This window comes from Coturnix japonica, chromosome 22, assembly GCF_001577835.2.
Source record: "Coturnix japonica isolate 7356 chromosome 22, Coturnix japonica 2.1, whole genome shotgun sequence".
NCBI lineage: Eukaryota > Metazoa > Chordata > Aves > Galliformes > Phasianidae > Coturnix > Coturnix japonica.
In genome coordinates, this window is record NC_029537.1 from 799,706 (window position 1) to 825,137 (window position 25,432).

Below are 25,432 nucleotides of genomic sequence, written 5' to 3' on the forward strand. Positions count from 1 at the left end.
CCCTACTGCGCCTGCGCCGCGGGCCGGCGCCGAAGGAGACGAGCACTATTGGCTCCTCCTCTGTGCGCATGCGCAGTGCCAGCCGGGCCCCTTTTAGCCCGCCCGCCGCCATCTTGTAAGGACCACCGTGGTTATTGTCCGGCGCTCGGGGCCGGCGGGGGCCGCGTTGTGACGGGGCCTCGAGGCCGGCTCGGCGGGAAGAGCCGGGTACGGGCTGGGGCTGCGACACCACAACAACAACAACAACAACAACAACCATGGAGGATGAAATGCCCAAGACCCTGTGAGTGTGGAGGGGGCGAGACCGACTATTGTTCCCGGCCCTGAGGGGAGGGGCGGCCCCGGGGCCGGGCTGAGGAGAGCGAGGCCTTGAGATCCGACGGGGCCGCCTCAGTGCGAGGGGAGAGGCCTGAGCCTGGGCCTGGGCCTGGGCCTGCTGCAGGGCATGGCCATGAGGGGCCTCGTTTGCCCCCGTTGTACCCTCCCCTCATCACTCCCCCACCCCTCTGGGCCTGTTTTAGCTCACATCTCCCAGCCCTTTTCCTGCTGCAGATTTGTCTTTTATTGTGCTTTGTTATCTCTAAGAGCATCCAGCCCCTGTGCACTCCTGGGCCTTGTGTTGTGTTGCCACTTGTCAGCTCGTGAAGCTTAAAGATTTAAAGGCTTCAAGCTGCTCCACACTGTGGGTGTCTATCAGAATCAACCTATAGAGCATCTAACGGTGGCTGTAGGGCAGCTCTTCATCTTGCTAAACTCACAGGGTTCCTTTAATTACAGGGAACTTTCTGGCTTCATTCACAGCTGATGCCCAGCACTGTCAGTGGGTGTTGGGGCTTTGGTGGGACACCCAGGTGTGCAGCTCCCTCCTTAACCTGGCAGTGATTCCCCTGTTTAGAGCTCGGTGAAGTGTTGGGCTTCACATTCACCTCTATATTCTGTTGGTGTGCTCTTTGTCAGCACGTTTTCAGGATATTGGGGGGAAGTTCTTCATAGAGAGATCAATGAGGTACTGAAACAGGCTGTTCAGAATGGCTGTGGATGCTCAGTTTATGGATGTGTTCAAGACCAGGTTGGATGGAGCCCTGGGTAACCTGGGCTGGTAGCAGATCTGGAGGTTGGTGGCCCTGTTTGCTGCAGGGGGTTGGAATTTGATGGTCTCAGGGTCCATTCCAACCCAAGCCATTCTGTGATCATTAAGTGGGGGGGGAAATGGCATATTGACAAAGCAGGAGCAAAGCTTGCCCCTGGTGACTGGAGGAAAACAAGGCTCTTACGTGACTTGTGCCAGCTACTCTGCTTTGGGCACATGTATGATCCTGTTGTCCTTAAGCTATTCTTAGCATCCACAAACACGGCTCAGACCTGTTGGCATGCTGGTATGTTTATATAGCACGATGTTTTCCCCCTTCCCCCTGGTGGAATTGTTGTCTGCAGGCCAGTGGTCTCGGCATAACACAGCTCTAGGGAATGAATTCTCCATCCTGCAGCACGTGTTGCACAAACAGGGCCTGCTTTCTGCTGAGTTGGCTGTTGAGCAACTTGCCAGGAGCTGCCTTGCCCCGAATCGCTTCCAGTGACGTCCTGGAGTTACAAGGAGGGATCGACACAGGCTGAGTTACAAGGAAGGATCATCACAGGCTGAGTTACACAGCATGAGGTTCAGCTGGGTTTCTTGGAAGGCTGAAATGCTCTGAAGTGTGTGTTAATGATGCAGTTGACCAACGTGTCTATGGGAAGTGCTGTTGGAAATGAGGTCCTGTTGGTGTGATGTCTGTATAAGCCATTTCTTGGAGGGTAGATGGCAGTGCTTGAGGATCCAGAAGGGTGTTATGAGCAATATTAGCCATGTCATGATTTCCTGGATAAACACTATTCACGTGGCTGGTTCCATCTTGGAAAGCCACTCTGTGTGATGAACACAAGGTGTGGTTACAGCTCAGTGGTTTTGAACTTTACAAAGAGCTCTTGTTTGCAGTTTACCCCTATGCTTCTCGCATACGTGTGTTGGGGCCTTGTTTTGTGTTTATAAAAAGGAGAGGGAATGCTGACACGCTTCCAAAGTGCTTTCCAAGAAGGCAGAGGTTGTGATCAGGTTGTGATCAGGTTGTGCTGGGGCTGCCCCCAGGGGCGTGCTCTCATTGCCTGGCTCTGATTTCTTAAGCAGCAATGCAGGCCAAGGTCCAGAGAGCAGAGCCACAAAGAAACTTGCAGATGCTTATTGAAGCTTGAGTTTAAACCACTCAGAGCACATGGCTTAAGCTTGCTGCTGAGTGCATGGGGAAAAACAGCGCGGTTTATTGCTCAGGGGGGTGCAGCTCTGTGTTTTTGCCCTAAATCTGGGCCCACTTGGTGGTATCACCATGTTTTTATTGTGGTTTGGCAGCTCGTGGGTTGGAGAAAGCTTTCCAGACGTGCTGCCCCACAGAGCAGGCAGCAGAGGCGTGTAGGATCCCTGATGTATAGTTACACAGGTCATAATTACACATATATGTACATACTTATCTCTGCATACGTGTGTGTTGTTGCATTTTGAGAGGTCGGCAGCCGTGCTGAAATTCATGGTGCTCCCAGGAGATCTATTACCCGAATCCTGTGCTTTCCAGCTAAACCCAACCTGCAGGCAGGGAATGCTTCGTGCAGCGGCTGCTTATCGAGGTGAAATTGCAGCTTTAGTGCAAAGGTCGTGGCACAGACCCGCACTTACAAGTAAACTGCTGTAAGCTCAGCCCTGGAAAAATCACATGAGAGTGTGTTGCTGCGTGGTGCTTCGGCTTATTTATTATCCACACCATGCTAATGTTTAAAAAGGGAGACAACAAGAGCTCCTGCTAGTTGTGGCTCTTTGCAATTCATGCATCCAGAATGTTGCTGGTTTATTGACATGCCCTTAAATCATTTTTCTCTGCATCCCCCTCCTGTAGGAACATCTGCACTTCTGACCTTTCCTTTCTCCCTACAGATACGTTGGTAACCTGTCCAGAGATGTGACAGAAGCTCTGATCCTCCAGCTGTTCAGCCAGATTGGACCATGCAAAAACTGCAAAATGATAATGGATGTAAGAGACTTCCCCTCTCCTTATAGTGAATGGCTTCGGGTCCTTCTTGTGCCTTTTGGGATCCTTCTGGCAACACCTGACCGGGTTTTGGGGATGTGGTGGGGGTGGGAGGTCACCACTGTGTCAATGTGACTCATACCTGCTAGTATCTAAGGATGAGTGGGAAGGGATAGGACTGGTTAATTAATATAGACACTGTAAATTAGATTGAAAATGTTCTTTATGGCCACACTTTTACCTTTTTAAAGTGAAACTGAACACTCACGAAGCACTGTTAGCATGTTGTGTGTGGTCTTGGCCTGCAGTAACAAAGCCTGTTTCATGGATAGGGCACTGAGAGTGATATTGAGGCAGTTCGAAGGGGTGGTGGTCACAAATCTTTCTCTTTTCTATCAGACAGCTGGAAATGATCCCTATTGTTTTGTGGAGTTCTATGAGCATCGCCATGCGGCTTCGGCACTGGCTGCCATGAATGGCCGGAAGATAATGGGTAAGGTAAGCTGTCATGTCTACAGGGTGAGTTGGAGCTGGAGAGCGCAGGCTGTCTCAGCCAGTGCAGGATAATGCCACTTGAGAGGAAGTGGATGCAGATGTTAGGCTCTTCAATGAACTCCCCACTCCCCGGAAGAAAAACCCCACCCAGTCGAGCAGAACACCCAAGAAATGTGTCTTAAATATAAGCTTTCACCTGGGGCTTGCATGGCTGGCTTCCCCGTAGCGTCAGAATGAAGTGCTGGTGGTATCTGTGCTCAGCTGTGATGTGCTTGATCTAACTGATGGCCAACTGATGTTTGCAGGAGGTCAAAGTGAACTGGGCAACGACCCCCAGCAGCCAGAAGAAAGACACAAGCAGTAAGTGTCCCTCGGGCGTGGAGTGAAACTTTCATTTGCACGGGTAGTTTTGAAGCATAAACCCTATGCATCATACAATTACATGCAGTGATGCTTTGTTCATAGTTCTGAGATATTATTGGGTGTGTTTGTGTTAATGAACTTAAGAACAAACGTAATCTTTGTCATCAGGTAGTACCGTTGTCAGCACACAGCGTTCACAAGGTAATTGTATCTTCTTAAACGTAGAATGAAATCTCTCAGGGGTGTTCACTGACCACCCGAAGGCCTTCAGTCTCAGTTCACTTGCACACGGATTCACACGCACTGAATTCACGTGGTGTAATGGCTGAGCAACCAAAACTGTTGGCTTTTGAGAGCTCAGATTCTTTAACAGCAAATTGTTGCAATGCAAGGTATTGTTCTGATTTGTTCTTCACATCCTGTGGTGTTCAGTCGGGCATCTTAGGTAGCTTCCAAACACGTCCTGTATTAAAATACCTGATATCCTGTTTTCTCTTTTTCCCCAAAAGACCATTTCCATGTCTTTGTTGGAGACCTCAGTCCCGAAATTACAACTGAAGATATAAAAGCAGCTTTTGCTCCGTTTGGAAGAATATCGTAAGTAATGGGATAGGATAAACGAACTAAAAGTTCTCTCTCCTAAATGGAGGCAGCTTCTTATTTCAGTAAGTAAAAACCAAAAGTTGACCCAGTGCAGGAGTACACATTCATCTGTTCATACAGCACCCGGACTCTGAATGGTTGAGCATTAAACAGGGCTGTGTAAAGAGATTTCTTTCTAGAAGCTTCTTCTGCTTTCCTAGAAAGGTTGCATACGACATGCTTTGGTTTCATACTCCTCACATTGTTTAGCAAAGCAACACTGGAAAAAAATAAAATGATTCCCGAATGTGGGGTCACACATTTAACTTGCCCTCTCTGCAGTCACGTCAGCATCACGCTGTATGGTTTGTGAGTGAGCCCGTTTGCATGCTCACACCTCATGAAGCCTTGGGGTTTCACCAGCAGCAGCCATTTGTGGCAGTTAAAATTCCCCCACCCCTCAAAAATGAACCATTTTCAGCCTCGTGGCACCCAGAGGCTGCAGCTCCGATGGCCTCCAGGTGTTTGGCCAAAACCACAGGGCATCTTTGGTCCTGGAGTCACACTCATGAGCTGAGCAGAGCAATGGTGTGACAAGAGAACGTGTTACCAAGGGGCAACGGTGGCTGCAGCTCTCTGCCTGCCGCTCTGTTGGACTCAGGGTGTAGCAGAGTAAGGAGCAGTTCATTCATTCCATCCTCCAAATGTAAATCATTAATTTTCCTTGTAGTGTTGTCTGTACTGGACATTGAAGTTTCTTGATGGTGATGTAAGAGAACGTAGAGTGCTTTGGAGTGTTGTGTAGTGCAGCCTTTAATTGAAGTAAGTTTGTTTTTTTGTTTTTCCCTCAGAGTCCAGTGTGTTACTCTTGTTAATGCCAGCTTGATTTCCTCTTTGATACAATTAAGAAAAACCATGTGATCTAAATGTCACTTGCTTTAGAGAACTTTAAATCTCGACTACTCATCCCTTAGGAAACTCAAGAGGGTCAGACTCCTAAGCAGAGTCACTTTATCCTCATGGCCAAATGCAGTGTGGAGATGGAAGGGCCGAGGGACTCTAAAATGGGTTTGCACTGGCACTTTGCTGCTGGAATGGGTAGGAAAGGCAGGGAGCAGCTGCGTCGGTGTGAATGTGGTGGAGCTATGAAGGAATTTCCCCTAGCTGCTTCAGCGCTGGGTTCCTCGGGTGCCTTCCAATAGTCAGGCTTTTCCAGCAAATGCAACCCCCAAAAGCAAATCCCTTTAGGACACAGCATCGGGACTCTTTCCCAGCTGGGGTGGGGAGAAGGCAAAAGCAAGCTGCTGCTTTTGGGGTGCTCAGCACGCAGCTGTAGAGCTGGGAGGCCGAAAACTTGGTAACTTGCCCTGCCTTAAATGGACAGCCCAAAAAGAAATCATCTCTGATACGACTCTCTGAAAGTCCCGTTCCCATAATGGGGGGGGTTAGGGAGCGCAGAAGGGGCCTTGGTTTTTTGTTGGTGGAAGTGAACCCCAAAAACCACTGCTGCCATCTCATCAGCAGTCGATTGAAGCTATTTGACCTAACCTGTCCCTCATCAGTGACTCCATTCTGTCACTGTGCTAATGGAATATTTCCTGATTAATTATTTTTTTTAACGTTGGTGTTAAACTGAGCTTTTTTTTTTTTTTAATCTATATGAAACCAAGGTTGAACTACTGCATGATTAGCACATAAAGAAATGTTGGTAATTCATTGCATCTGAACTTCTTAATCACTGTAAAAGCACACGTTCATTGTGGTTTCCTTTTCTGCTTACTGTACGCATGTTTTCACTTGTTCTCAAGTCTTATTTTCAAAGTTTTCAGTTGAGGGTAAGTAGAGATGAGTTCTTCCCCCCTCCCTCTTTAGGCTGTTGAGAGCAAACCAGCTAAGAGTACCAGTGTGGCTCTTCTCAGGCAATTTGTTCTACCCAAATTCAGCCCAGGAAGGAGAAATGAAACAAAAGGGAAGGGGGGAGGTGTTGCCAACAGAAAAGAGATAACAGTGCTGGCGTTGGAAGAGGTATTTTCCTCAGGTCGGTGCTGTAGGCTTACATGTACCACAATGAGCACACAATACAGCATTTACAGTTCCTATGAGGCTTATAGTGGTGTAACAAACCCTCTCTTCATTGTGACTCCTCTCGCCAGTCTCGGAATGCTAAATGTTGTGCCCATGTTACACTAGTTTTCTCTGAACCCTATTATGTTATGCAGACCTAAGTTCCATTGCATGACTCGCTGACTGGTTTTCTGTTTTGCTTTCTGTTCTTTAATGCTTGTTTACGTGTTGGGGGGGGAGGAGGGGTGGCCTGGAGAGCATCCCAGCCCCTGGCTAACCTGGACACAAATTGCCTGAGAAGCGCTGTAGAGTGGCTTTCCACGAGTTGGGGGTTTAGCTCTTGTAGCTGGGTTCTCTTCTTAACTCAATCTCAAATAATAGGGCTCTGGTTATTTTGCAGAGTGTCTCTGAAGAATGGACAGAATTGCCATGGCTAACTACAAGCTACAGTTCACAGTGGACAAACGTTGTAGTTTTCTTATTTCCTTTTATAAATATTTTCTCTTTTTTTATATATTTTTTTTTATGTTGTTGTTATTTCTTTTTTTTAATATCTCGTAGTTTCCAATCAGTTTCCTGTATGATTGCTGTTGTACAAATGCACTTTGAATTCTTTGTCATGTGTAGTTTAAAACGTAAATGTTTCGGTGTTTACTTCAATAATTACTGAAAATGTCAATCTCTCAAAATTTACAGCTGCCCACAGTCCCAAAAGGGGGTAACGAATTGACCAGAGAAAATTAAAGAATTCAGTTAACAGGCGACGTATGCCTTTTAATTCCTCTCTTTTTCATTTTTTCTATTTAATATTTTGAATGAGTAGGTAGAATGTGTTGGCAGAGAAGCTGAGTGTAACGATTGCATGGTTAAAGAGAGCCGTTCAGCTAATGTTAGTGGCTTAAGTGATCCTTTGGAATAGCTGCTTTGACCATGCTTTGTGCCTTAACAGTATGTAAAGCGTTTTGAAGCGGAAACAACTGTCATAAAGTACCTACCCTTATTAGAGAAGCTATTGATTTGCATGTTTACGAAATTAAGTTTAATTTTGCTACCACCTGGCAAAGCAGTAGTAAAGTTCTGTTTAGAAACGAAGCCCTTTGCTTTGACTGTGTTGCTGGTGCAATAAACAGTTGACTTTAGTAAAGGTGAAAGGTGAAAATGAGCTGTACGTGTGACTCGAGTTTAGTCGGGCTGGCTTTGTGAGGTGCTGAACTGCCTCTTGTTTCTGCTTTCTAGAGATGCACGGGTGGTTAAGGACATGGCAACGGGGAAATCTAAAGGCTATGGCTTCGTCTCCTTCTTCAATAAATGGGTAAGCTGTGGCAAGGTGTGGAAATGGGGGGAGATCTGCAGCAGATGCTGCAGAAAAGGGGTGATTTTGGTCCCCATCTGCTCCTGGCTTCAGTTTCCCCTCGTGCTGAGGGGTGAGGATGGCTTTGTATTCTCATGGAGGTGAGAGGTGGGGAAAAAAAAACAAAGCGGGCCTGGGTAGAGAGTTGTGCTACTCAGGCATTCCTTCTTCCTTAGGGATATTGGTAATGCTCAGGCTTCCAAGGGGACCCAGCAGTGTCTTTGTGGAGTAAATGAGTGTTGTCTCTCTCTCTCTCTGTTGTGGACAGGATGCAGAGAATGCTATTCAACAGATGGGCGGCCAGTGGCTTGGTGGAAGGCAAATCAGAACAAACTGGGCAACGAGAAAACCTCCAGCTCCAAAGAGTACATACGAATGTGAGTGTTTGCACTTGGCAAAAGCAAACCTCCCACCACACACACAGGGAGGAAGAGAGAATTATGAGCTCCAGGCATTTGGCAGTTGTGGGAGAGGTGAAAGTGGGTGCTCAAAAGCAAAGATTCTTGATTCAAAACCATGAGCATATCAACTTCCTGAGCTAGAACAGCTGTATTGCCACAAGGGCTTCCTGCTGGCTCTGCACACCCTGGAAAGCTGCAATGACTCTGGGGTTGTTTTAAACTTTGCTCTGTCTTAGGGCTTTTGTGATACAAAACCAGCAGGGTTATATTAAGGCATTTCTATGAGAAAGACTGGAAGTTAGGTGCATCTTGATAAGCTTGACACGTGAACTTAATGTCACAGCGGTGTCCCTGTCATTAGCAGCCCGTCCTAAATAGGAACGGGTGGCTGTGGGCAGCCAGACAAACCCAAGTGAAAATGCTGACTGTGCTCAGCATTTGTCACCAGCTCTGTCAGCACAGTTCCTCGCTCTTAGGATGGGATCAGAGCTGCCCCATGACGTGTGTTTGATGAACTGAAAAACTCTTGCAAATCTCTTTTAGCAAACACCAAACAGCTGTCTTACGATGACGTGGTCAATCAGTCCAGTCCCAGCAACTGCACCGTGTACTGCGGAGGTGTCACTTCGGGCCTGACAGGTATCGTGTCCCCAGAGCACATTGTCATATGGAATGACTCCAGGTGATGCCGTGTGACCTCATGTTGGTGTTCTACTGCTTCTTGTTGCAGAGCAGTTAATGCGCCAGACCTTTTCTCCATTCGGACAGATAATGGAAATCCGAGTCTTCCCAGATAAAGGCTACTCCTTTGTACGGTAGGCTGGCGTGCACTTACACAAGTAAAAGAATTCAATAGAAATGGGTGGCTGTATTCCTAACTAGAGGCTGTGGGGCTCTCAGGGTGATTTCCAGTATGGTTCCTATTGGCACCATTTCTATCCCAACAGGTTTAATTCTCACGAGAGCGCCGCGCATGCGATCGTTTCTGTCAATGGGACGACTATAGAAGGCCACGTGGTGAAGTGCTACTGGGGGAAGGAGACACCCGACATGGTCAGCCCTGTGCAGCAGGTCAGAAGTGCTCCTCCACTGGTGTCAGGTTGTGTGATGTTAGTCCTAAACAGAAGCCTGTTGAGTGGCTGTCGATACGTTGCATATAGTAGTTTAACTGGGTGTTTCTTTAGAAGTTACTACAAATCCTCAAGCAGAGCCTATCACATTTTGTCCCTGCAGAATCAAATTGGATATCCTCAGGCTTACGGGCAGTGGGGGCAGTGGTATGGAAATGCTCAGCTTGGGCAGTATGTGCCTAACGGGTGGCAGGTCCCCGCCTACGGGATGTACGGGCAGCCGTGGAACCAGCAGGGCTTCAAGTGAGTACATGCTGCATGCTTTCCCATGCTTGAAGTCACGTCCCAGGGATTTTCCTATAAAGGGAGGTGATGTTCTGAGGCCGCAGCGCTGTGAAGTTGTTAGGTGTAGCAATGCCTGTGGTATGCAAATACTAAGGAATACATTGGAGAGCTCTCCTGCTATACCTTTGTTGGGGCAGCAGTGCATAAATAATTTCCTATTCAAATTAGCCCATCTTCCAAACAATGATGGGCAATGTGGAGACAGGGCTGCCAGTCTCCACATTTAATAGGTATTAAATAGCTCAGGGCCCCATCCAACCTGGCCTTGAACACCTCCAGGGATGGACGGGGCATCTACAGCCTCTCTGAGCAGCTGTTCCATCTCCTCACCACTCTCATAGTAAAGAACTTCCCCCTGACATTCAACCTAAACCTTCCCTCCTTCAAACCATTTCCCCTTGTCCTGCCATTATCCACCCTTTAAGACATGACTCAGATACTAAATGCAAAGGGAAGCAGGGTATGCAGAGCACTTAACTTATCAGCTTTTAAGCAACAGTAGGAGAGGCTTTATGGGATCAGCCTGCCTTGATACACCACAACCAACAGAGAGAAATTGCTTTTGGGGGGGGGAGGTTGGATGGGAAGATGTCCAGATGTCCCTTCATGACATGTCATTCCTTAACACACCTTTTGCATCCCCAACAGTCAGACACAGTCATCAGCAGCGTGGATGGGAGCAAACTACAGCGTGCAGCCACCGCAGGGGCAGAACGGCAGCGTGCTGACAAACCAGGCCGGGTACCGCGTGGCAGGATTTGAGACACAGTGAGCAACCAAACAGTGCAGCTGGGTGGCTGGTGGGCTCGAGCAGCGTCACAAAGATGCGTCGGATCAAGTCAGTTGCAAGCATCAGATGCCATGTATTTATTTAAGAGAAAGAGAGAGAAAAACAAACAAAAAAAAAAAGAAAGAAACCTTTTTAATCGTGACGTTGTCATCCACGTTGTTTAAAAAGAAAAAAAAACCCCACAAATCACAAAAAAAATAACCCGAGATGCTGGATGTCTGCCAACCATTGCCTTCTTTTCCTCTTTTCTATATGTGTTTCTTAACGACCCGCTGTTGAAACACAGCAGATTGCAGGGATTATTACTGCCGCTTCGAGTCGGAGGGGGCAGGAAAATTGCACAATGTCCAAACGTGTTAGTTTTGGTGTTTGGGTTGTTTTTTTCCCCCCCTGGGAGCAGCGTGCTGTTATGGTTTGCATTCCAAATCATTTCCAGTCTTAGGTGAAAAGCTGTCGGACAAAAGAAAAAGCCAAAAGCATTGCGGGGTCATGGACACCCCTCTTCTCAAAGAGCCTCTTGTACAGAGCATCCATCCCTCCCCCCCCTCTCCATTAGAGCGGCTCTTTTGGAGGTTCTTAGTTTACATCCTTTTATACCCATCCATTTCAGAGCTGGCTTTGCCTTACGACCTCCATCGCCACCTCCCTGCCCTCAGTGCCCACCAGACACTGATGGCTGAGGGTCCCCATCTCTGCTGCTGTAACCCCGTTACAGCTCACATCCACCATGATGAATCCCACCAACCAGCTCCTCCTTTCATCGGGATTTTATTCCCCCCCCCCATCTCCCCTTTTTAAATCGATTTCTACATTGATTATGTAAAATATTTTAGCAAATTAATTAATATTTTGCACAAACGTTAGCCGACTTTGTACGTTTCCTTATTTAAAGGTAGGCCGCGGAGCTCTTGATTGATGCGTATATATATAATTATTATCTCTTTTTTTTTGTTGCATGTGGATCTCCAAATACACACTTTGGTAGTGTTTGAATACAAACTCACCCTCTCTTTTGTTTTTTAAGAAGCAATTGGAAAGGAAAACAGCAACGAAGGCAAACAGGAAAGCCTTGTGTGCAGCCCTGTGATGGATGTGGAGCTGTGTTGATGTATATGGAGCCATGTTTGGAGCCATGTTGGTGTATGTGGAGCCATGTTTGGAGCCATGTTGGTGTATGTGGAGCCATGTTTGGAGCCATGTTGGTGTATGTGGAGCCCTGTGATGTGAAGCCATGGTGTTGTATGTGGAGCCATGTTGATGTAAGTGGAGCCGTGTTCATGTATGTGGAGCCATGTTGGTGTATATGGAGCCATGTTCATTTATGTGGAGCCCTGTTCATTTATGTGGAGCCCTGTGATGGATGTGGAGCCATGTTTGGAGCCACGTTGGTGTATGTGGAGCCACGTTGGTGTATGTGGAGCCACGTTGGTGTATGTGGAGCCACGTTGGTGTATGTGGAACCATGTTGATATACATGGAGCCGTGTTGATGTATGAGGAGCCATGTTGATGTACATGGAGACATGTTGATGTATGTGGAGCCATGTTTGGAGCCATGTTCATGTATGTGGAGCCATGTTGGTGTGTGTGGAGCCATGTTGATGTATGAGGAGCTGTGTTGATGGATGTGGAGCCATGTTTGGAGCCATGTTGGTGTGTGTGGAGCCGTGTTGGTGTATGTGGAGCCATGTTTGGAGCCATGTTGGTGTATGTGGAGCCATGTTTGGAGCCATGTTGACGTGTGTGGAGCCATGTTGATGGATGTGGAGCCATGTTTGGAGCCATGTTGGTGTGTGTGGAGCCATTGTTTGATTGGATGTTGGGGAGCATGTTTGGAGCCCCATGTTGGTGTGTGTGGAGCCATGTTGGTGTATGTGGAGCCATGTTTGGAGCCATGTTGGTGTGTGTGGAGCCATGTTGGTGTATGTGGAGCCGTGTTTGGAGCCATGTTGACGTGTGTGGAGCCGTGTTGGTGTATGTGGAGCCATGTTTGGAGCCATGTTGGTGTATGTGGATCCATGTTGCTGATGTTCGCACTGGGTTTGCCCGCTTCTTTTTGGGGTCGGAACTGGGTTCAAGGAAGGAAACTGGGCCTAGCTCGAGTTGAAACTGCGCATGCGCGCTTGCCCTCCCGTGGACTCCATTTCCCAGCGTCCCGTGCGGCGAACCCACGTGATCGCAGCAGCCCAATGGGAGCGCGGCGACGGACGGAGGACGCCATGGCGGAGGTGTGGCGCTGAGCGGCCTCGCGGCGGGACCCGGGCGGGAACGGGGGGAGAGAGAGAGAGCGACAAGGTAACGGGACGGGGAGGGGGCGGGAGGGGAGGGGGAACGGAGCGGGAGCAGGACCCGAGGGACAGGAAGTGACGTCAGAGGGGCGGGGGGACGGAGGGAAAGGGCCGGCGGGGGTGACGTCACGGAGACGACGCTGTGGTGACGTCAGAGAGGAGATGGGCTGAGGGGAGACGGGCCGGGGCCTGGACTGAGGCCTAGGCCTGGAACGGGAACGGGGCCTGCAATGGGAACGGGAATGGGAACGGGCCTGAGGGGAACGGAACAGGCCCAGCCCGTGTCGGTGACCCCCTGCCCGCTGCCGTGATTCCTTCCAGCCCTGGTGCCCCCACAGCAGGCAGCAGTGGGGCTGTAGGCCCATGTCAGGACTGTGTCCGTCACACCGACCGCTTCACCTCCCCGTTATCCCGTGTGTGTGTGTGAGCAGGGCCGGGCTGTGCCGGGCTGATGGCACCGAGTCGCCTGCCCTGCTCCGTTCGGGAGCTGCGAGGCCTCCATTGGTGCTGTAGGTGTCAGCAGAGCCCCGTTATTATCCCCCAGCTCTCACCTCCCCGTCTCTGCCCTTCCAGGATCATGGAGCCCGCAGCCGTGAGGAGCAAAGTGCCCTCATTCCTGTCCGACCTGGGCAAGGCCACGTTGAGGGGCATCAGGAAATGTCCGCGCTGCGGGACTTACAATGGAACCCGCGGGCTGAGCTGCAAGAACAAGAACTGTGGCACCGTGTTCCGTTACGGCGCACGCAAACAACCCGGGGTCGACGCCGTTAAAATCATTACCGGCTCCGATCTGCAGGTTTATTCGGTGCGGCAGCGGGACCGCGGGCCGGATTACCGCTGCTTTGTGGAGCTGGGAGTTTCGGAGACAGCCATCCAGACAGTGGACGGGACCATCATCACTCAGCTCAGCTCCGGCCGTTGTTACGTCCCGTCCTGCTTGAAGGCGGCCACGCAGGGTGTGGTGGAGAACCAATGTCAGCACGTCAAACTGGCCCTGAACTGTCAGACCGAGGCAACCCCGCTGACACTGAAAAGCTCGGTGCTCAATTCCATGCAGGCCTCGCCCGAAACCAAACAGACTATTTGGCAACTGGCTACGGAGCCCACGGGGCCGCTGGTGCAGCGGATCACCAAGAGCGTCCTGGTGGTGAAGTGCAAGGCCAGCCAAAAGCACAGCCTGGGCTACCTGCACGCCTCCTTCGGCCAGAAGATGAGCACCAAGACGCTGGCGGAGCACAGGTTCTTCTGCTCCTGCCAAACCCTGAAGCCTGGCAAGGCCGCGTCGGCCAAGGAAGAGGCGGCGGCACAGAGGTGCATTCACTTCTTTGCCTGCATCTGTGCCTTTGCCAGCGACGAGAGCCTGGCCCAGGAGTTTGCTGACTTCCTCACCTGTGACTCAGGCGGTATCTGAGGCTCATTTTGAGAGGGGGGTAATGGGGGGACCAAGGGGAGCAGGTCACCCTATTGCTCCTGCTCATGCTGCAGCCAGTGCTGGCCTGATGGCAGCCCTCACAGCTGCTCCGCATGGGTTCTGTGTCAGTTGGGGCTTCATTTCCTGCTCTTCCCCCCACCAGAAAGCACTCACAGGCTGTGACGTGCCCGTGCAGGTGTGGGAGCAGAGCAGGGGGCTGCCGTGGGGGACAGGTCCCCTTTGCTTTGCTGCAATCGATGCTTGTAGCAAGGGGAGCTTCCTCTTCTGGGATGGGAACTGGGTGTCTTCTTCCTTTTGGGCAAGAGCAGCAAAGCTGAAGGTGTTGTGAAATCCACACGGGGCAGAAGTCGCTGGGTTTAGTGTGCTCTGCACCCAGCTAGTCCCACAGAGGCACCCGAGAGCGTTTGGAATGCTCCCTAATACAGACTGCTCTGCGTGAATTAACCTGAGCTAATTAAAACCACTCCCCATCTCAGTGCTGCTAAGCTCAGTCGTGCTTGAGGTGCAGCACTGTTCCCTTCGATCCCCTTGGGGACAATACATGGCTTCCAGTGGGACCCGAGCTGGGAGCAGAGCACTGTTAGTGCCCAGGAGCCCCAGCTCTGATCCCTCCCCATTCCCCAGCTCTCTGTGGAGCTGGCTGTCTCTGCAGCCTCACCTTTCCCCTCTGGGCTTTTCCCTTGGTCTCGGTTCTGGTTTTCTACGTGGTTTTTGCAGGCAGCAGCTCAGGATGTGGGAACTCCACGTGCAGCTGTAGGCACGTTTGCTGCCTGGTGCTTTGGGGAGCACTCCCTGCCCGTCAGGTGGAGCTGAAACCAAGCCAAACCCCAAACATTTGGCTCAAGGCTCCTGCTTTCCTTCCCCAGTGCTCCTGTCTGTGTGGATCAGTCCTGCCAGACCCATTCAGATGGAGCAGTTATGGAGCGTGGGGTGGATGTGAGTCCCCCCAGCAGGGCAGCACTTGCTGACGTGGGGCAGAGATGCTTTTAGTAACTCACAGCTGTTCCTTATAGGGCTGAAAGGGATCTCTGTCCCTCAGTTGGTGTGTGGCCCCGAGTCCACCGTGCAGGCTGGCGAGGCCGCTGCCAAGGCCAAGAAGAGGAAAAAGGACTTAATGCCTGGTGAGTGCCGCGGTCAGCGGGGATGGGTGTCTGAGGCCCATAGTGTGGGCTGTGGTGTCAGCACAGCGTGTGTCCCAACCCACTCTCCTTTCCCCAGGGCCTCTCCTGGCTCAGGATACAGCCAGCCTGAGGAGGAGCAGCCTGAAGAAGCCCACAGTTGCTGCCTCGCTGAAAAGGCAAGGTAGGGCTCAGCCCCACGCTGGGTTCTTTTGGTACTGCAGTGATGTCCAGAGCTACCCATCCTGCCTGGAAATGGGGCAAAGTTGGGTTTCTGGGGGACAAATACTTGTTGAGAAAGAACATCTGGGCTCTGGCTGCCCACCTGGCTCATCATGAAGCAGGAGATGCAGACTGCCATAGCAGCAGCCTCCTCAGGGGATTCTCCTTAATACAGGTGTCTTAACTGTTCCCTCTGGGCATCCACAGGTGTGTGCTGGGTACTTGGGGAGACAAGGGTCAGTGTAGCACTGCAGAATCCTCCAGGCAGCTGGAGCTGATGTCCCTCTCCTTTACCTTTCAGGTTGTAACCAACTTCTGGATGAGTCCCAGGTTACTCTGTCCTTCCAAGACTGGCTGGCCAGTGTCACTGAGCGCATCCATCAGACCATGCATTACCAGTTTGAGGGTAAGCTGGGCTTTGGGACCGCAGTGGGAGCCTCCTTCCAGCTCCTGACTGTGAAATCACTTAGCCCAAAGGGAGGCACGTGCTTTGTTCAGCTCAGAGCAAACCATTGGCTTTGATTTGTTCCCCAAATGTGGTGTTAGCTGTCACCAAAGCCTGATGTTTATTGCTGAGGGAAGGGAGAAACTCCCTTAGAGGTTATTTATGCTTGAAGAACCCGCCCGGAGCCAGGCAGAAGAGGTGATGTAAGGTAAGGTAAGGTGAGGTGCCTCACGTGGCATCTGAGAAATGCTCCCTCACCAGTCTGGAGCTGCTGCTGTCCCCTACGTGCCCTCAGGGCAGAGCTGTGCACAGTGTTGTGCTCAGGTTCTCCTTGTGTACAGCAGCTATGGGTGATGGCTGTTTCTACATCCCCTGTGGCATGCAGGTCAGCCACACCGCTTCCTGCAGGGCACGTGGCCACAGAGCACAGCCAGAGCAGTGGAAATCCTCAGTGGGGCTGTTCTGCATAAGGCTCCCAGCTGCTGCAGAGGACAAACACCTTTAGGGGGGTCTCTTTCTTAGCCCTGTAAAGGCAATGTCAGTTTGTCAGTGAGGACACACACTCTGCTCTCTGGCAGATGTCTCTGGGGTGTCAGTCATAGGAGTTCAGTGATGTCCTTGGCCTCCAGCAAGCCACAGCAGCCATCTGTGTGCCCCACTCACCCACAGCAGTGACTCTCTTGCCCTAAGCCCTGCCCTCTCTGTGACCACACAGGCAAACCCGAGCCGCTGGTGTTCCACATCCCACAGGCGTTCTTTGATGCGCTGCAGCAGAGGATATCCAGTGGGAGTACAAAGAAGAGGTTGCCCAACTCCACTACAGGTAAGAAGCTCGCTTATACACTGGAAGCACTCTGCAAACCACTTCAGGCAGGGAGAAGCCAGCAGGAAACAGACACCCCCCCCCTTCTTGTTTGTAGCAGCCCATAGTGTGGGCTCCTACAAAGCGTTCTCACTGCAGCCCAAAAGGAAACAGAAGCGAGGAAAAGCAAGTTGCATCACCAGCCTCACTCCTTCCCCCCCACCTTTAACTGCCCTTTCCTCCCCCATAGCTTTTGTCCGCAAAGATGCCCTTCCCCTGGGGACCTTCTCCAAGTACACGTGGCACATCACCAACATCCTGCAGGTCAAGCAGATCTTCGATACACCCGAGGTAAGGGGGAACACACACCCCACCCTGCATTACTGCTATGCATTACTGAGCCCTTCACCCCGGTGCTTCCCAGCAGCTGCCTCTGGAGATCACAAGGAGCTTCATCCAGAACCGGGATGGCACCTATGAGCTCTTCAAGTGCCCCAAGGTGGAGGTGGAGAGCATCGCTGAGACCTACGGGCGCCTGGAGAAGCAGCCGGCCATCCGCCCGCTGGAGCTCAAGACCTTCCTCAAAGTGGGTAAGTGAGGGAGGGAAAGAGGGAGTTCAGCTCACCTTGAGAGGGGGGAAATTCACCCATTAAAAACACACACGCCCCAGAAACACAACCCCTGCACCAACAGCCCCAAGAACACCCACCCCACCACCGAGGTGCCCCCCCACTCACCCTCTTCTCCCCCCTTCCCCTGTAGGAAACACCTCTCCCACCCAGAAGGAGCCCACCCCGTTCATCATCGAGTGGATCCCCAACATCCTACCTCACTCCCACATCGGAGAGCTGCGCATCAAGTTTGAGTACGGGCACCAGGGCGGCCGTCAGCCCCCCGCCTCCTTCTCCACCCAGCAGCCACCAGCACTGGAGCCCACCCTGGAACTCGCTCCACTCACCACCATCACCTTCCCCTGAGCTCTGGGAGGAACTGCACTCCAGAACTGCCACAAAGAGAGAAAGAAACCAAGCACAAAGCTGCTGCTGCACCTGGAACAATAAAAAGTGCTGCTTACCAAGTGCATGCTGCTCCTCTCTGCACTCAGGTATGCTGGGAGGGGCACAGGGGGGGCTGCAGAGCACACACACACAGGGAAGCCCCAGAGCTGAGGAGGGGAAAATCAATGCAGAGCAAGGAGCTGGGGGGAGCAGAGAGCAGGGATGGGGGTCCTGCACCCCCAGGTGAACACTGCCTGCATTTACCTGAACTCCAGCTGCTCCTTGCTCACATCAGAGCCCGGCTGCACCTTCCCCATGGATGGAGGGGGGCAGTGGGGGCTCATTTCCTCCTTCAGGTTGATGAGCTGCACCTGGACTTGTAGGGAGAGAACAGCCAGGGACCCTGACTCCTGCAGGCAGCACAGCCCCACCAGCAGCACCCCGGTACATCAGCAGCAGCACAAGGACATTCGTACTGAAATAATTTATTCTCTAACAATCCAACAATACAGAAGTATACGGACACACGGCCAGGTCTGTCTAAAACACGGACTCTTCTAAAAAAAACCCGCGTGTGCTAACTTGTAAGAAAACAAAAAAGAGAAGCACCATTAGATGGCCTTGACACAGGATTCATAGTGACGTGCTATGTACAACGGGAATTGAACGCCTGGTAAGGAAATCTTGCATCCTCCCATCTGCTGCTCCCCTTTCACTCCGTGTCTATCGTTCAGAAGATGCCAGAACTCAAAAGTGATGCTAAAAAAGCCAAGGAGCGGGGGGTTGGGGCTCAGGGGTAAAGTGGAAGGAAAAAAAGGGATAAAATAAGTGGGAAGGGCAATGAAAATGCATCAAAAGCCACTGAGGTGGGGAAGGCTCCTGAGGTGGGGATGGAGAAGCCTCCGCTGCTGGCTTTGTTCTGCCCCAGATTGAGGGATGGGATGGGGACCAGCTCCCAGGGCTGGGGGCTTCCCAACCCCAAGTGGAGCGGTTTGGATTCGCACGTCTGTGTAAACGCAGGGGGTGCTCCTCGCTGCCCCCATTTTATTTCCAACAATTTATAACAACAACAAAAATCTCATCGCTGCAGCTTATCTCTGAGTAATGCTGGTGAATTTGAGGAAAGGCTGGCGGCCTCAGGGCGCTGCTCCAAGCTCACAGCTGGAGTTTTGGGGGAAAAGCCCGTGGTTTTGGGTTCAAGCTTCGTGCCCGTCCGACGGCAGCGCATCGTTTGCCAAAGCTTTGAGTTTATTGGGGTTTCTTTTTATCCAATGCCGGTGTGTTGGAGAGGAGCATGTCCAAAGGTCAGAGGATCACTGCTTCGTTTGGGACAGAAATGAAGGGCAAAAAATCACAACAAAAAAAAAACCCACAACCAAACCCAACACGCCAAGTTTCACCAAAAGAATGAGGTCAGCCCAAAAAGGCACAACACCAAAAATGAACAGTTAGAGACTAAACCTTAACCCTCGCTGTAACTAAGTGGAGAACAACACGTTTCCTCCTGTTTCCCCTTGGAGTGCATTCCCACCACACCGGGGCTGGAACTGGGATTTCATCAGTGCTTGGAAGAAAGGGGCTGCAGAGGGATTGAGCCATCATGAGTCAGAGCAGTGCGCCTCCGAGTGCAGATATTCAGCTTTATCCATGGGGTTTTGTCTTCTTGGGGTGGGCTCCTGTGGGTTTTCGTGGGCTCTTTGTCTTCTTGGAGTGGGTTTCCATGGGTTTTTGTCTTTGGGGGTGGTTTCCATCAGTTTTGGTCTTCTTGAGATGGGTTTCCATGGGGTTTTGTCTTCATGGGGTTGTTTTTTTGTCATTGTGGGGTGGTTTTTCATGAGTTTTCTTAGAATCACAGCATGGCTTGGGTTCAAAGGGACCCCGAGGACCATTAAGTTCCAACCCCCTGCCCCAGGCAGGGCTGCCCACTGCTCAATCACATACTAGATCAGGTTGCCCAAGGTCCCATTCAACCTGGTACTAAATATCCCCAAGGAGTCTTCTCAAAGAGTCGGAATGGCTTCTGAGCCCCACATGGATGTTCCATCCCCATCACCAAAGCATCTGACATTGAGCATGAGAGATGAAGTAGGAAAACTCACTTCCTTGAGGGTTTGAGGGGAAATCTCTGCATCTCCATCAGAGGACTCTGCATACAGCGATCCCAGAGTGTCCTGTAAAGCATGAAGTCATAACTCCATTCACGTCAAAGAAAATGAAGAAATACTGTTTGTAGAACATGCTCGAGTTGGCTTCAACGCATCGGCACAGCTGGAAACCACAGCCTTGAGGCCAGGGGACGGGGTTGGCCTTTTCTTTTGGCGTTTGGTTGTGGCACCCTATGGTGGAAACCCAAATCCTCAGCATGGAGAGCACCCACACACAACTTAAGGGCCGGGCAAGTGCTTCATGCAGCAGCGCCGCCGCTTATTGCTAAATGGATGCGATGGGACCGAGCAGCGCTTCTGTAGAACCAATGAGGCATCTTGTTTGTTTGTTTTTGTGCTAAATGGATGGAGATAATCTTTGTTCATCTCTCCGAGGTAGAAAAGAAATTGTCCCAGAGACAAGAAGCGCCAAGGCCGTCCTAGGACACGCGGCCGTAACGCGAGAGGGCACAGCGCGGGGACAGCACCATTTGGTTTTGAGGCATTCCAGGAACTTCCAGAGCTGGAGATGTCCATCCCGAGGCTGCCGGGAGGAGCAGAGCTTTTTGCTTTGCAGGAGGGGTCCGTTGCTACCCTGAATTTTTAGAGTCAGTGGAGGGAAGGCCACCGACTGACGCTCCGTTGCAGACCTCCCTCTGCTTTCTACCTGCTCCGAGCTACCAACAAGGCTGGGTCTCACCCACACAATGCATATTAGGGCCCTGGTGCTGATTGTTAGTGGGCAAACACTACAAAGATCTGGAATAGGGAGCAGTAACAGCAAGGCAAAGGAAAGCTGAGCTCATCCAGCATTGCTGTTACCGCTGCGATATTCCCAGGCGCACCAAAACGGGGCTGGAATGTACAGTGTCGCTGAGATGAGCTTCCCAACGGGGTGAGAAGCGAGTGGGAGAAACTCAGCACCCACAGCCCTGCTTGGGACCGGGGCAAAGCGGACTTGGTGTCAGCGGCACAAGGGAACTGCGGGACGGTCTGGTTCGCTACCAACCAGGAAAGAGCGGTGGGTGGGAGAGCTGAGGGGTCTGATCCTTAGAGAGCAGGGCACAGCTTGTGAGAGCTCTGCGCCTTCGCCCTCCGCACACCCGAGCTGGCGTAGCCCTCGTCGCTGCACACGCTCTGCAGGCTGCCGCGCTCATCCGAGTCGCTGGGGCTGCTGCTGCTCCAGTCCAGGTCTGCGGGCAGGGAGTCGGTGCTCTCCACATCCACGTCGATCTCTTCTGCAAGCAGAAAGCAAACGGCATCACAAGGAGCTCAGTGAGGCCTCCAAACGTCACCCACAGATGTGTGGGTCTCACCTCTGTCCGAGTCGGAGCGCTCCGAGGACACAGTGGAGCCAACACTGTCGGTGCGGATCCTCTCGCTGCCCAACTTCTCCAGCTGCCGCTTCAGGTGCCGCTGCTCACGCTGCAGCTGCTCAATCTGGTGGAGGGCTCTCCTGTCGTAGTCCTCCAGCTTCTGCAGGGGGAGAAAAGGATGGAATGGTTGGGTCGGAAGGAACCTTAAAGATCAGAGTCATGGCCTCACACCTCCAAGCCCCTCCAGCCCCAACCCATGCCATGGGCTGCTCACCACCCACCACATCAGCCTGCCCAGATCTCCCAGACCCCTTCAGAGCCAGACTGCTGCTGATACAACCCCATAGCAGAGAGCTGGCACACTAACAATGCTCCCTCCTCTGAATGGTTTCTATGCAGTGCTTTTCTCTATCCCTTTTCTCTATTTCCAGGCCTTGATAAGGCACCAGTGGCACGCAGGCTGAGTCCCGCCGTGCCGCCATGGTTATCTGCTGCTTCATAAAACCAAATGTGCTCAGTGAGAGTCACAGTGTAAAGGGCAAACCATAAAGCAGTCAACACACCAGGAAGCCACATGGTGCCAACAGAGCAGGAGCGAGGCTGAGGGCTTTGGAAAAGCTTTGTCTGAGCCCTCCCTCAGAAACTTCTGGTGCAGCCAGACTCACCTTGATGTGCAATTTGGCTTTCATGAGTAAACTCAGCGTGGTGTGCTTGCTGGATTCGGGGCCGAGCGGCACCAGCACCTTCAGCTTCTCCAAACACAGCCGCAGGTGGGCACGCCTGCAAGAAAACCATCAGATGCTCAGTGTGCCCCAACACCACGCAGCATCTTGACCTCTATATCAGCGCAGGAACAGCAAAATAAAACTGCTCCAGCTACATCCAGCACAGGGCTGCAAACACAGCACGGCCCTCGAGCCTCCTCTGGGTCAGGAGCAGGCAACGTGCAGCACTCCACGCTCCCTCCTGCAGCGCAGGATGCCCCATGCTCAGTATATTCCGGTTCCGTTCCCATTGCAACACCTCCTGTGCCGTACCCCACTGACACACTCAGGGCAGATGGGGATGTTGCAACGACCTGCCTATCTCGTTCCGCATGCGAATAAACAGGCATTTGCCTGCACTGAGTGCCTCCTGCATGACACTGCCAACAAAACACGCGCTTGTGCTGCTGGGGTCAATCCCAAACTGAGCTGAGCCCTCACTCAGGTTGTTTTCCATCAGGCTGGGCTGCACCCCAGCAGCTCAGCAGGGGGAGGTGTGTGATTTAAACCCCTTTCTAGGGGGTGAAAATGCCACAGGGAAATTCCAGCTGCCTGCCCCAGGTGGGCACTAAGCAGTACCAGGGGCACAGCATGGCACGGCTCCTTCTGGAATAGGAGAGGGGCAGCCCTGATGTGCAATGAGAAGAGATCCCGTGTGGGTCCCGGCCCATTCTCACCTGTTCTTTTCCATCTCATTGTGAGTCGACCTGAAAAAGAAAGAGGACTTTGTGAAATGCTCGGCTCCAGGAGGACGACAGACAGCAGGGGGGGGGTCTGCAGAGGGGTCACTGCACCCAGGATGATAAATGTGGTGGCATAGGGATGGATAGGGAGAGATACCCAGAGAGATGGCAGTGTCAGGGAGACCCCACTGAGGTGGTTGGGATGGGGACGGCTCGCTGCTGGTTATGGGGAGCACAAAGCAGCACCAACAGCACAGGATGGCAGCAGCACCCAACACACCCCCCCGGGTGAGTGGTTGTAAAGGAGAGGAGGAAGCAAAGGGGCCCAACCAGCGCTGAGCAGCACCACACAGGAAGGGGAAGCTCTCCTCATCCCAACACCAACCCCAAACTGAGCAGAGCACAACTCCAGCGCATCTCTAAGGTACAACCAGCAGCCCCAAAGCACGAGTCCTGCTGCTCCCATTCCTTGTGAGCAATGTTAAAGTGAGGAACGAAGCTCCTTATCTCCCCATTAAGGAACCTCTGGGCGCTCGCTGACGGGACGGGGACGTCCTGCTGTCACAGCTGGCAAAGGTCACCCGTCCCCATGCGACGTGATCCGGAGCAGGACGTGGTGCCGTGCCCTGAGATGGCAGAGCTGCTCCTCCCTGAGCAAACAGCAGGAAGGAGCCGGGAGGGGCGGCAGGAATTGGCCATGGGTCACATTTAGGGGCACAATCTCTCCTCCCCATTGTGGGGGTTTGGATCTGAATCTCATCTGCCACTTTAAGAGCCCCCAAATGGAACCTGGGCACAAGAACCACACCAAGGCAACATCCAAAGCAAAGGCCGAAATCAAGAGCTCAGTGTCAGCATCTCTGCCTGCCACGTTGTGTGACTGCACCTTCAGCTGTGTGCACTGTGACATGGAATCCTCATAGACTGAGCATCCCATGACAGCGGCGTCCCCAAAGGTCCCCACAGCCCACAGCCCCCCCATGGCAATGGGATTTCAACAGGCCCCAATAGATCCCAATCTCCTGGTGCAGGCAGTGCCCTCTGCTTCCACGTCCCCCCAGCCCGGAGCCCTGTGACAGCTGCTGACCCCCGGCTGACAGCGGTGTCCCTATGGATCCCTATGGGGTCTCCATGGGTTTCTATGGGGTCTCTATGTCTCTCTTTGGGTCCCTATTGGTCCCAATAGGTCCCTATGAGTCTCTATGGGTCCCTATGGGTCTCTATGGGTCCCTATGGGTCTCTATGGGTCCCTATGGGTCCCTATGGGTCTCTATGTGTCCCTATGTGTCTCTATGGGTCTCTATGGGTCTCTATGGGTCCCTATGGGTCCCTATGGGTCTCTATGGGTCCCTATGGGTCTCTATGGGTCCCTATGGGTCTCTATGGGTCCCTATGGGTCCCTATGGGTCTCTATGGGTCCCTATGGGGTCTCTATGGGTCCCTATGGGTCTCTATGGGTCCCTATGGGTCTCTATGGGTCCCTATGGGTCTCTATGGGTCTCTGTGGGTCCTTATGGGTCTCTATGGGTCCCTATGGGTCTCTATGGGTCCTTATGGGTCTCTATGGGTCCCTATGGGTCTCTATGGGTCCCTATGGGTCCCTATGGGTCTCTATGGGTCTCTATGGGTCCCTATGGATCCCTATGGGTCTCTATGGGTCCCTATGTGTCCCTATGGGTCTCTATGGGTCCCAATGGGTCTCTATGGGTCCCTATGGGTTTCTATGGGTCCCTATGGGTCCCTATGGGTCCCTATGGGTCTCTATGGGTCCCTATGGGTCCCTATGGGTCTCTATGGGTCCCTATGGGTCTCTATGGGTCCCTATGGGTTTCTATGGGTCCTTATGGGTCTCTATGGGTCCCTATGGGTCTCTATGTGTTCCTATGTGTCTATATGGAGTCTCTATCTGGTTTCTATGGGTCTCAATGGTTCTCTATAGGGTTTCTATGGGTCCCAATGGTTCTCTATGGGTCTCTATGGGTCCCAATGGTTCTCTATGGGTTTCTATGGGTCTCTATGGGTCTCTATGTGCCCCCATTGCCCCCCTCCCCCCTCCCGTTACCTTCCGCCCCCTCCGTTCCTCCGGCCGTTCCTGCTCCTCGTTCTGTCCCTTCGCGCTGCTCCATGTCCGGGCATCGTGGAGGCGTAGCCGTGTTCGGCCTCTGTGGGGACACAACGGGAGCGGGCAGCGCCGGGCGGCACCGGGACGAACCGGGGGGGGGGGACACACGGTGTAATACCGGTACCTCGCTCCCGACGCTCCAGGTACTCGGCAGCCTCCAGGAGCAGCTCGATACTGGACCCGATACCGGACCCGATACCGGACCCGATACCGGACCCGACACCGGACCCGATACCGGACCCGATACCGGACCCGATACCGGACCCGACACCGGACCCGATACCGGACCCGATACCGGACCCGATACCGGACCCGACACCGGACCCGATACCGGACCCGATACCGGACCCGACACCGGCCCCGTCGGTTCCGCCCGCCGCCATCTCCGCTGCTGCGGGGCCGGGCCGGGCCGGGCCGGGTTGAGCTCCTCGCCCGGCCGCTCCGCCGACTCCGCCCACCGCCGCCTCTCATTGGATGCCGCCCCACCGTCTCTTTTCGCCATTGGTTGGCTGTGAGACACGCCTTTCCGCCATTGGCTCGGCCCCGATGGAAGCCCCGCCCCCTCCCCGCTGTCGCCGATCAGAC

The 25,432-nt window shown here is 52.5% G+C and overlaps 3 protein-coding genes across 9 annotated transcripts; 2 read left to right on the forward strand and 1 right to left on the reverse strand.

Annotated features, from left to right (window-relative positions):
- The first annotated feature begins 66 nt into the window (after positions 1-66).
- TIA1 (TIA1 cytotoxic granule associated RNA binding protein) lies at positions 67-10,611 on the forward strand. 5 transcript variants are annotated; one of them, XM_015882951.2, is made up of 12 exons: positions 76-283; positions 2,960-3,056; positions 3,453-3,551; positions 3,854-3,908; positions 4,421-4,508; positions 7,794-7,869; positions 8,177-8,285; positions 8,853-8,948; positions 9,040-9,124; positions 9,257-9,380; positions 9,543-9,682; positions 10,373-10,611. In XM_015882951.2, exons 1-12 carry the CDS (start codon positions 258-260, stop codon positions 10,494-10,496), a joined length of 1,119 nt encoding a protein of 372 aa, XP_015738437.1. In that variant the 5' UTR covers positions 76-257; the 3' UTR covers positions 10,497-10,611. The 5 variants fall into 5 exon arrangements, with proteins under 5 accessions (XP_032304804.1, XP_015738437.1, XP_032304801.1 ...); XM_032448910.1 differs by lacking the exon at positions 76-283 and having other exon boundaries at positions 3,002-3,056; positions 3,453-3,546; XM_032448912.1 differs by lacking the exons at positions 76-283; positions 2,960-3,056; positions 3,453-3,551; positions 3,854-3,908; positions 4,421-4,508 and adding an exon at positions 5,224-5,315.
- Positions 10,612-12,378: 1,767 nt separating this feature from the next.
- On the forward strand, positions 12,379-17,901 carry C22H2orf42 (chromosome 22 C2orf42 homolog). 3 transcript variants are annotated; one of them, XM_015882949.2, is made up of 9 exons: positions 12,379-12,808; positions 13,375-14,204; positions 15,247-15,354; positions 15,452-15,535; positions 15,875-15,979; positions 16,734-16,841; positions 17,071-17,171; positions 17,245-17,410; positions 17,583-17,901. In XM_015882949.2, the coding sequence occupies exons 2-9, from the start codon at positions 13,379-13,381 to the stop codon at positions 17,795-17,797; spliced, it is 1,713 nt and encodes a 570-aa protein (XP_015738435.1). In that variant the 5' UTR covers positions 12,379-12,808; positions 13,375-13,378; the 3' UTR covers positions 17,798-17,901. The 3 variants fall into 3 exon arrangements, with proteins under 3 accessions (XP_015738435.1, XP_032304800.1, XP_015738433.1); XM_032448909.1 differs by lacking the exon at positions 12,379-12,808 and having other exon boundaries at positions 12,933-14,204; XM_015882947.2 differs by lacking the exon at positions 12,379-12,808 and having other exon boundaries at positions 12,934-14,204; positions 17,248-17,410.
- A 386-nt stretch (positions 17,902-18,287) lies between these two features.
- On the reverse strand, positions 18,288-25,299 carry MXD1 (MAX dimerization protein 1). The gene is made up of 6 exons (XM_015882950.2): positions 24,972-25,299; positions 24,788-24,887; positions 22,720-22,749; positions 21,944-22,058; positions 21,279-21,438; positions 18,288-21,200 (listed from the first exon to the last, which is right to left on the reverse strand). Exons 1-6 carry the CDS (start codon positions 25,228-25,230, stop codon positions 21,013-21,015), a joined length of 852 nt encoding a protein of 283 aa, XP_015738436.1. The 5' UTR covers positions 25,231-25,299; the 3' UTR covers positions 18,288-21,012.
- Positions 25,300-25,432: the final 133 nt, after the last annotated feature.